The sequence below is a fragment of the Megalops cyprinoides genome, chromosome 13, assembly GCF_013368585.1.
Source record: "Megalops cyprinoides isolate fMegCyp1 chromosome 13, fMegCyp1.pri, whole genome shotgun sequence".
Taxonomy (NCBI): Eukaryota; Metazoa; Chordata; class Actinopteri; order Elopiformes; family Megalopidae; genus Megalops; species Megalops cyprinoides.
In genome coordinates, this window is record NC_050595.1 from 25,545,966 (window position 1) to 25,557,425 (window position 11,460).

An 11,460-nucleotide genomic window follows, 5' to 3' on the forward strand; every position below is an offset into this window, starting at 1 on the left:
GGCAACTCAGTCATAACGTCAGCGCTTCTGTCAGACCGGTTCCCGTACATCAGAGAGAAATTCTGCAGAAATCAGCTTGAATTTCAGACTGCTGGTGCATACCTGCCTTTGTTCTTACCCCCCTGCATGTTCTTCCTGACTTGCCAATTAACATGGTATGGTAACATAAACATACCACATCAATACCAACCTACAGACTCACCGACCACAACCCTTTCACCTGTGCTTTTACAATATTCCATTTTCTCTTACTTGCTAGCTGCCATGTTCTCTTTTTGCGAACATAACCTCAACAGTAACAATTTGGGATGCATTTGAAACAAAGGAAAAAAACAATACGAATTGTCTGTGTTATGTTAAAATGTTGCCTTCAGATTACTGTAAATTAAAGTGTTTATGAATTATCATAAAAATAAGCAAAAACACAGAACCATAGTGGTTTAAACAAAAAACACACACACACACAAACACACACTGTGGTTTGAAAAAAAGACAAAAGCACACCAACCTGGAAAGTGTTAAGAACAATGGGACAGGGAGAGGACTGACTCTATTGTGTTCTGTATTGTTAGTTTTCCTGGTAAAAAAAAAAAAAAAAGAACTACATGTATAGCAGGACAGAACAAAGTGCCTGACGGTCTCTTATTTTTGTCAAAGCAGACTTTATTTCCCCCTCCATTCACAGCGGAGGCTCTACACACTGATATAATCCGAGTCCTCCAGGTGCCTCCAGAACTCCCGGTGTTCCTTTACAGCTACTGCCCTGTTGTTACACAGCAAGGTACGAAATTCTTCATTTTTTTCCCCTGCTAATACAAAGGGGGCAGACTCAGAACTCACATAGCAACAAGCCCCGCGATCTGATTGGCCAGGAGGCACGCTTCTACCCCTTCACCGCTTGTTGAGCTCCAGTATAGTTTCCTCTCTGTTTGGCAGCAGAGGAGGGGAACGCCAGTCCTCCCACTGCACTTGTGAACTCAGCGGCTCTGTGCTCCTATTGTGCTGCTCAAAAACACGACAGACGCCCCAGCTCGCCATTTCAGACTCATTAAAATGTTGGGCAACAGCGAGGATTACGAAAAAAAAAAATTAATAATGAAAGTTCATTACTGAAAAACTGCTGCCTGAGAGTGTGCTCCTGCTCAGCTGTTGTACCGGCACTTCACTCAAAGCTTTTAATCACACAAAATGAAGGTTCATTAGCTTTATGTAAAAAAAAAATTTAAACCACTTTCAATCATCAAATGACACTGTTGATGTCAGAATAAGTCACATGAGAAGTGCTGCCTGTTGGAGCAATGTCTATGGACATTACAACAGTTGATTCAAAAGTGTTGTAGCATTTCACCCAATAGCGTGCAGGTGGGGCACTGAAACAGCTGCTCTATATACAAACGACGCATGACCCAAATTCTGCTTTTCCCCTCTCTGACACCACCATGAGTGAGAGCGCTCGAGTCTGCAGCGTCACAATCTGAGGTGGTTACTCAAACCCACTGCGCCGCAGGGCCTCTGTAATACTGAGGAGCAAATTTAAGACATCACCAATACACCACCAATACACAACATCACCAATACACCAGCAGAAGAGTTGGATGAAAAATGTTGTGTAGGCCACAGAATACTGGTTGTTAGTCACAGTTAGTCATAAATGCAAAGTGGGAGAACTGAATAGCTCCTCAGTACTGCGAGCTCCTTGGTGTTACACAATGACACCATAAAGTAGAAAATAAACAACAGAAGAGACTTACACTAAGAGAATGGACATCACATGCCATTACGGACTGAGTCATTCACACTGCTGTGTTCTGCAGTAACAGGATAAGCAGGCCGGGCTGTCTGACATACCAGACAAAAGCGCACTTTGAAGCTCCCTGCAAACTCCCATCTAGCCGTGAGAACCTTTGTGGAGAGATGAGGCTTTTTTTTCCTCCCGCCCTCAACAGACTCTTCAGAAACTAGATGAGTTTCATCTCATATCTCTCATGATTGCCTTCCTTTTTGGCAATCTCCATGCTTTTAACTAGAAAGGACTTTCAAATGCGTATACAATCTTCGCCTTCATTTTACCCACATTGGTTTAAAACAGACACAGAAAAAAACTATTTTCCTGACATAGTATCAGAAACAGAAACACAGCGGAATGAGGTATGCAGATGAATAGCCCACTATGTAACACCATTTACAGATTACATAGCTCTCCTATCAGAGCTCATTAATAATTAAGATCTCAGTGTCTGCATGTCCAGACTTCAGAACCTTCATTTGAGGTGTGATTTATAAACACCTCTGTACTGACAAAAGCGTGCAGGCAAAATTTCGCCCCCAGAGGTGATGGAGTTGACTGTGTGTGAGCGGGCGATTGAGCCCAAGCCAACGCACCCCCCCGCTTTGCCGCGTTCGGCTCTTCCACCGGCTCACGCCGAGCCTCGGGAACCCAGGCCCTGAGAAAGAAAGCGTGGGGGGGAGGGTGGGCCGCGGCTGCCCTTCCTCACCGGGGGGTCCCTGAGGGTGCAGCTCACCTGGCAGATCCGATTTGCTTTCACGCTAAGCCCCGTTACATAACTCTCGGGTCCGGCTGGCCCCGCGCAGGCGCTCCTAGTGAGCGTGCTCCGCGGGATCTTTCAGGACAGTCTGGCCTTTAACGTCAGCTGGGGTCAGAGCGGGGCGGCGGGGGCTAACGTGCGCCCGCGCTCCGCGACTCCTCCAATTGGGCGACCTCAGCGGCCATCTGCTTTCGGGTTGCACAACGCGGGCCGCTGCCAACAGGGGCGACCGCTGCCTTGCTCACTGTTGTCAGTGAAAACAAATTGAGCAACCCCTCAAAGGAACAGAGGGGGCATCTCCCAATTAAATCGGGTGCAGGTCATTAAATTTCCATGAGCGGCTGAACTTTGCCTTTGTTTGTGGGTTTGCGTGTTGTTTTCATGCTCTGGGAGTACAAAGGCGGCCCTGCTTCATTCCACAGAGCTTCACGTGAGGCAAGCTGCTTGATTCTGTGAGTGCTTACGTGGCATATGGGGGAGAACCCATGTGGAGCACGTTTTATCTCTGACCATCACTGCTAACTATGAATAGACGCAGATTTACACTGTTGTCACAGAAAGATCCTCTGACAGCTTTCAGACCTCACCCTCTCACTACCTACGGTACTTGTTACAATCAACTCCTTTTGTGAAGGTTCCGGCTCAAGGCTCAAGGACAATGAGCTCTGGCTGTTATATGGTATTTATATGCCTGAAAGTATAAAGATGAATAATGACTGAAAATATTCTTCTTTGTGAATTTGTGGTAGTTATTTACATACAGGCCAGCCCATCTGACTGCCACCAAACGAACAACAAAACAAGCCTGCAGCTGTTCACCTGACCTCGCTGAGCTGGTGTTGAGCAATGACCCCGAGCGAGGGCACCCGGGCCAGGTGAGGACACTGAACGGGCCGGTCAGAACGCCCCGGCTTGGACGGAGGGGGGTGGGGGGGGGGAAGAGCCTCCCACACGTGAAGGAGAAGCCCCGCGGGGATTGAATCTCCAGGCCAAGGGTACTGCGGCACGGTGCTGACGCAGAGTGCCGAGGTTGTTCCATCCGGGGGGGGGGGGGGGGGGGTGTGGGGGGGGGGCCCCTGGAGAAAGAGGCGGGCGACACCGCTCTGGAACCACTGCCTCGCCCTTGGAGCGGACGGGCAGCGGACCTACCGGCGAAGATACACTGGGCGTGACGCTCGCAAGAAAGTGGACACGCTGCACGCCCCTCCTTGGCACAAAACGGACTGGACAACGACAGCTCCTTTGTGTTCAGAACACTTCGCGAGGCCTTTGTTTTGGATGCTGTTCTTAGACGTGGCTGAGTGCAGGGCTTGTTTATTAAAACCGACCGCTGCTGACAACGCTGACAGGAACGATCAAAATAATTATATTTCCGTTCAGTCCCCCACCCCGAGACGGGCGCTCTCCGTGACACTAATTAGCTGTAATTCCGCGGCTGAGCGGAGATGCAGCCCGCGATAAAGAACGCTGCCCCCCCCCCCCCGGGGTTACACGTCTGAGATATAAACGGCTGAACCCGAGATCTTGGCTGTGCTGCCCGCTGTGCGAGAACCAAATCCGAGCCCTGGCCTTGCATAACAGCTCTACCCCAGAAAATACCGCGTATCCGCTTACCGCAGCAGCCTCTGCTGCCTCCACTCAGCTGGTCCTGCCGCGGCTTATAACCTAACCTCGCCGAAAGGTGTCACGCACGGTGTGAAAAGTGAAAAGAGGCCAGGGTCTGTCGGCTGTGTGAGAAAGAGAGAGAGAGAGCAGACTGTGGAGGGAGAAACAAAACCAACATGGTGGCTTGCCCTTGATGAACTCAAGACCAGCGCAGGCTGGAACAGACAGTGGAAAGCAAGACCGCGCTACACTCCAGATGGAGGAAACCTTTCTTGTGTTTTCACCCTCTTGGACAAAATCGTTCACAGAAAAGCAGTAGCCTCCCCTGCCACCAGCACCTTTGTGAGAATTAAACATGTAGGGCGTATGGTAATTTGATTCTCTTAAAGGGGTTGATTTTCATAGGTGGAGAGCTGACAGCATGGGGATAGCACTGTTTTACCCAAAAGACACCATCATGAGTGAATGATTCCTCCTCCACTGGGTGCAATGCAACAGAAATGCATCCCTGTTCTGCACTACGGCGCGATGCGGTGCCCAGGAAGATTTCAGAGTCTGCCTCACGTAAATGGGAATTCACTCTTAATGTCTCGTCAAGAAAGGTCAGCGAGCTTCGCTGTAATGTCAATGCATCCAATTTCGTCTGACTGTGTCCGTAAGCTGGAAGTAATTCTCCTTCAAGAGATGGGCTACGCTTTTGAAAGGGATAAAACGCGATCGCACAGAGCGGCTTCCTCTCGCTAAATTATGCGTGTTTACCCAAAACACTCACCGAGGTGATAAAGGGCATCAATTTAGTTTCCACAGCTTTACATCGAACAGCAGCAAAACTCCCTGCTCATTTAAATGTGAGCACGTCGCCCTTGATCCTCAGTGGAGACTACCTCCAGTTTTATCTAAATTAACAGGCACACAACTTTGGCCGCCGTGAACCGCTTTGAAATAAAGGTCAGAACGAAAACAGCCACATCACGCTGCCATGTATCTCAGCGCGGGGGGCTCTCGCACCATCACATTTTTAACACTTGGCCCCGGGCCTGGCCGTAGGGTGCTCCTCTATATTTAAAGGGGCAGAGTTCCGCCCTGTGCGATCTGTGCAGGGGAGTGACGCACGCGCCCCCTGACGATGTCACCTCCACGGAGAGACCTCCGGGTCCAGATGGCCCTCGTCCCCCCCCCGCCACGCTCTCTCGAAACATCGCTACCGGTCAGCTTCTCGAGAGCTGCGGTAGCATTTAGGACCCGGGCCACACAGGAAGCGCCAGGCTCTAAATAATGTCTACCGCCTGACATCATCGCGACAATGAGAACAAAACAAGCAAAAACAACAGTGGCAACGGCAACAACATCCACAACCTCGACAACAACAACACCAACAAAGGCAACAAGGGCCACAACGATAGCAGGAGGAAAACACACACGGTCAGAGCTCATCTTGGTTCCCAGAATTTGGGCCTGTCGTACGTGCAACATCCAAAACTGAATCATCCAATCCTTGAATGAATTATGAAACAGTTTACTGTAGCTCCTTAGGATCATTGCAGTATGACGCAAGTTAATGTTGATCTTATGATTCACTGTTTCGAAGAATGTGAACACTGTGAGGTAGAGTTATACTAATTACTGTTAATTGTTAGGCTTTATATTCTGTTGTTTATGAAGCGATTATGTGGCACCTGAAGATGATTTTAAGTGTCATCACTTTAACACTGTTTTTACCTTAATGTCTATTTATAGTTACTCTGGCTGCCCTGCACCCTTATAATTTGGATACTAACTACATACTCTCACAGCAAACTCCATATATATAAAATTTTTTAATATTTGCCAAACTGATATTAAGTCATGAAGCTTGGTACATGTGTCTCGCAGCACGGGGAACATTTCTGGATTATAAGCATACGATATCTGCCATACTGGACTTGCTGCCGTTTAATCCTGAACCATTTAACACCAAAAATTTATTCATGGACTTTTTCTGGATGACTAGAATTTTTCTTTTGATAATTTCTCAATATTCACCACTATACAGTACAGCAGTGAAGCTCTCTATATATATTTCTCATATCGCCAGAAATATTTTTATAATTTACACTTATGATGTCCACATAACTGGGCTTTCTATATTCTGTGCAAGTACTTAACCTCCTAGACCATTTCATGTTTCGGCAGTGGGCTTTCACCAATTCATTCTATAGACAGCCCTCTTTAACAGTCACTCAGATTATTTCTGCACTCAACAAAATGGCTGCCACAAGTCAATCAGTTTTCAGTATTCACACATAATACATGCCCACTGAATTTTACCCATCTTGGTGATCACTGTGTTACCTGCAGTGCTTAAACTACACTACAAGACTGCCTAAAGTACTGAATCAGTTAACATCAGTTACATGGTACAGACCAGTAGGCATTTTTGTGAGACTGAATATGGCATCCATAGGTCACATGACACAGAATCAATTTCACTGCTTCTCACACATATTTCCATTGTTCCTGTATGTGCAAAGACTCTGTGTAAGAGATCATGCAAACTAAAATATATATGTTTCACAGTAATCTAAGAAAGGCCTGCTTGCTGTGTAATTATGTGCTCTGGTGGCTGGAGGAGATGAATATACTGTGGAACATGAGAGGAGAGTTATGTGTGTAACAGCCATGTTATGTAAGAGCATTTATGGCAATACTGGTGCTAAATCTCTTCTCTTACTGGAGCTCTGGAACAGGGACTGCACAAAGCAATGGTTGTGTAAAACTAATTGCTCTATTCTCCATAGGCCTTTTAATTACGAGTAAGCCAGGGTTACACAGCTGTAGCAATTGAGTAAATAAAGCCCTTACTCTGAACCCTCTGTCTCAAGCTTCCACTGCATTGGGGTTTGAATGTGAAAACTATCTGTTCAAACGATACATTCTTGAGCTTTGAAACTAACCAACATTGTACGGATTGTACAGGGAATATTACTGCCTGCTGGTTAAACTTGATAAAAACTAGTCCCTGTATATATGAAGGGAAACAGATTGTAAACCCAGATCTACCTGTAAGGCGAGAAGAGGGGATTCTATCCGCGGAGATACAGCACTTTTTAAGATACTGTAGCAGCAGAGTCAGATTACCTGTCTGTGTCTCAGAGTAACTCAATGCAACTCGGGCATTCTGTACCCCTCAGACTGTTTGTGACATTTCTATTTGAGAGTTCAATTAATAAATGGAACACCATAAAAAGACAATAACCACTCAAAAACGTGTTGGAATTAATCTGTTCGTCATAATTGGACGTTTCATTTTTTCAGACCTACAGTCCCTTCCTACCAAGAGCATTAGAAGTTGTTGAGATTTTAAGCTCTCCCTGCTTTTTCTTCTTTGTTCATAGATTTCTTTGGCTATTAAGTGCAAGAATGATTAGTTTAACAGCCCCACAAACCTTCAACAGTGGATTTCAGCCCCACGCCCAAAAGAATTACAATTAACAGTCCCCGGAAGCCAAACACCTTTTTTTCCACGACTGCCTTTATTTAGCTATTCAATGTAAGGCTGATGAGTTTAACACCGTCACAAAACCTGCCCAACCAATCATGTTAAATTGATGGCTCCCTCAGGCTCTCCGCTCTGAAACATCCTTTACATGTGGTCTCTTTTTAATGACAAAAAATGACAGAAAGACCAGGTTAGTTTTCAAGCAGTGTTAAAGGGGGAGCACCTACAACAGTTTACAGCTGACAGTCTTAACTAAGGTGAGACTCCATGTTCCAAAAGTTCTTAAAATACAACTGAGGTGGATTTGAAATGTCTTTGTGATAAATTTATATTCCTTGCATACAACACAGCACCAGTATTTCAACAAGAGAGGGTAAGATGATAAATGCTGGTCATGAACAAGATCAATCAGCTCAAGTGACATTAGCTCAATGTTTTTACTTTCCTCCCAAAGACTATGCAACTCTGAAGGAGTGAAGGCCTTACAGTTACCAACGATGGGACAGAGCCCATTGTTAGGACAAAACATAGGCCTACATTTTCTTTTCTTTTTAAACGCTTGTGTTCATTTTGGATCCTACATTAAGTCATCATTAGAAAGACTCTTTACACAAATTTCCCAAGAGCAAACTGTTGCAACTTGCTTTTCAGCATTTCTAGTTAAATGCCTTATGACTGAGCTTAACACCTTCGGGCTGCCCTGCATTTAAATGCGTTACGTCATTTTCCCGGGAGACACTGATCTTAAAGTAATCAAATTATAGTGGGAACGCACGGGGGTTAAATGGCTGCCATCCAACAGACTGTATTTAAATAAACAACCACGCACCACACAATCGCACTTATGAGCCAGAAAGGAAAGAGTACTGGAACAGCACTCCCTGCTACTCCTATTAGAGGAACAATATGTTCCTAATAACGAGTGTGCAAAGCTCTGGCTGTCATGTGGGAGCAGCTCCAGAGCGATTTCAACTGCAATCAGTTTTTTTTTTATTTATTATTAGAACCATGAAAAAAGAACAAGGAAGACCTAAGCTTGCAGGAATCTCAGCACAGATTGTACAACCTTAGTTTAAAACCTGCCCGTGCACTGTACAGCAGTGTTTTTGCATTCACAGACAGCGCAACGCCACAAATAGCTCAGGCTACACAGCCGTGCATTACATCGAGGCAATGCTGTTAACTGCAGCCCATGCTAGGTTGCTGTAAACAGTCTTGACAACCTGCCTGACTATAGCAGTAGGTCGAAGGTCTGAACAAAGCTGAGTTCAGCGGAATTTCCATGGGGGATCACTATATCTCGTTGCAATCTGTTATGTGCAAATATTGACATCTGCATGAAGTAATTATTTACGCTTACGTGTGCACATAATACACTTCTCCTGTCAAATCTTATACTAAAAATCGCTATTATGGAGAGATGATTTGAGATGTCCAGTCATTGTGTCCAAAATGTGTTTGAAAATGAATGTAATTCTGTCCATTTTATATGACCACACATAATTTAAAACGGACTGTATCGCTACTCTAAAGCGTACTCGAAGATTGAACGCAAGTGGTAGCCAATCAATTTATTGAATCATTTGGGCGATGGGTCGATGTATACTAGCTTCTTAGCTTCCTGTAGCTAGTCCAACTACACAGTCCACAGTTGACTGCACCCCTAACACAACAGCTCAGAATATGACTCAGTGGAGAGCCGAAATACTCATGTCAAACAAAACTGACATTGGTTGTCTTTTAAAATATTAACAATCCAGTATCATAAACAATATGGTCTGTCAAGGTATTTCGGCTCTCGAAACACTCTGGCAACGTTCGATGGGTTGCACAAAGCGAATCAAAGACTTGACAGTTGAACCGTGCGTTTTGGCACAATGGAAAAACGACAGCACACAGTAAACGTTGGCATACGTTGGCTAAATTAGCCATCTAGCTACTGTAACGTTAGCTACATTGTTTTGGCCCGAACCAAAGCATGACGCTCAGCAGTTATGTGATGTCGCTGTAGCTGATGCAGTGCCAAAGCAACGTTTTCCATGAGTGAAAGAAAATACAGGAAGAAGGACATTGTGGACAAAAAAACGTAGCTAAACACTTATTCTTTTAATGTTTATTAGCTGGTAAACTGGCAAGCAAACAGGATTCGTGCGTATGCTGTCCTCATTTTAATCATCTGATTCGTTGAAACAAAGGCTTTGTTGTTGACATTATGCTGAAGTTAACCAGCTGTTTCATCATTTCTCACCCATTGGATTCCTCAAGAGACACCGCGATTAGGGGTGAAGGCATTCCGCTGGACACAACAGAAGTCCCTATCAACTGCGATCGCTGAAACCTGTCAAAAACAAACAGTCCCCTCGCACGACCCAACTGGGTCACCCCGCTGTAAATCACTTTAAAAATTAAGTCATGATTTATTTACCTCGGTCTGGCTTCATGTTTGCCACTGCCAGCGATGCCCTCAAAAATCCCACCACCCTTTCTTCGTCTTCAGATTTTCTTCTTTTTGTCAGCGAAGAGTCTTGATCTTTCCTAAGCAGAGCTAACGCTAACAAAACCCCCCTCAAAGTATCATTGAACACTCTAAACAACCACCCCGAAATATGCCTCCTGTTAACAGCTCCCAGAGACCTTTGTGATGGCTCTCGAAAAGCTAACAAAGCATCCTCTGCTTCTTATACTAGCTATCTAACTAAGCTAGCTATACGAGGCATATTAGTCCATCAGCCTCTCGGGTAACAATACAAAAATTAATAAGATTGGTGCCAGCTACCCGTCTCAATCAACCAATCCACTCGATGTAAAAACTTCTTAGTCAAGGTACTCGTCTCATTCTGGTCTCTGCCTACCTAGCTAGCTAGCTGCCCCACTAATAAGATGGTTGACAGACTAGTCAAACTGGGAGGCATCTAGCTGGCTAGATATTAAGCTAGCTAAGATGCCCCTGCCAACCAACCCCCACGCACAGGTAGGACAAGCGCCTCTACTCTGGTTGCGTTTCTGACAACTGAGCTCCCCTTCGCTACTCAGCGGATCATTGTGTTTGGAAAAAAGATACGCGTTAACTATGCTGTTATTTTACACATGCTTCCTTCCCCGTCTCCCTTGCTGACCACCACACAATCTACCCATCCAGGCTAGGTAGCTAGCTTGCTCTGAGCGCTCTCATTTCCAATTCTATATTCGCTTGCTGCCCTCGGTTGTCTCTCTCCCCCCTTTTCACTTTAGCTAAACGAGCAATTCTGGCCAGAACCGCTGCTGACACTTCAGCGCCCTAAGATACTTCGAACTGGCTGCCCTCGCTCGGTACCGATGTGAAAGTCTATTAGAAGTCATTTGCTAAACTCTCTTCTCTTTAGGAGACAAAGCGACTGTCGCTACCAACTTATGCTATCTCCCCCTCTCCCTGCCAAGTCCTGCCTGCCCCATCGCTTGTCAAAACAGATCTGGGCAGCCTCTGTAGTCACGTGTCCCAACAACAGCTCGCCTCTCTCGTCACTTCCTAATTCAGCAGCCCTCGTGTGAACCTGCTGCCATGGCAACCGTGTAACTTCAACTTTATTTCCAAAACTGCTCTCCGCTGTCGCTTGTTCCTCACCACGCATATCAAACAATCAAGGCGCTAATAAAAGTAAAACGTGACTTCTGTTTTTGTGACAGACTGAACCCAGGGTGATTCAAAACAAAAAGAGATGTGCTTTATTTGTCTGAGCAGCTACTTTAAAGTCAGTCTATTTCTAGTCGCGTTTGCGTGAACGTATGAAACTTTACCTAACAATCTGCTACAGTTAGTTAGGCGTCTGTGTAACAAATAACACAAAAAGTAAT

At 45.5% G+C, this 11,460-nt stretch overlaps 1 protein-coding gene across 1 annotated transcript in view; it reads right to left on the reverse strand.

Annotated features, from left to right (window-relative positions):
* Positions 1-11,061, reverse strand: part of LOC118788005 (protein FAM214A-like) — a 29,507-nt gene extending 18,446 nt beyond the window's left edge. The window contains exon 1 of the mRNA XM_036543821.1: positions 10,055-11,061. Coding sequence (XP_036399714.1) covers positions 10,055-10,070 — 16 coding nt within the window. The 5' untranslated portion in view covers positions 10,071-11,061. The remainder of the gene's footprint in view (positions 1-10,054) is intronic.
* Between the last annotated feature and the right edge of the window lie 399 nt (positions 11,062-11,460).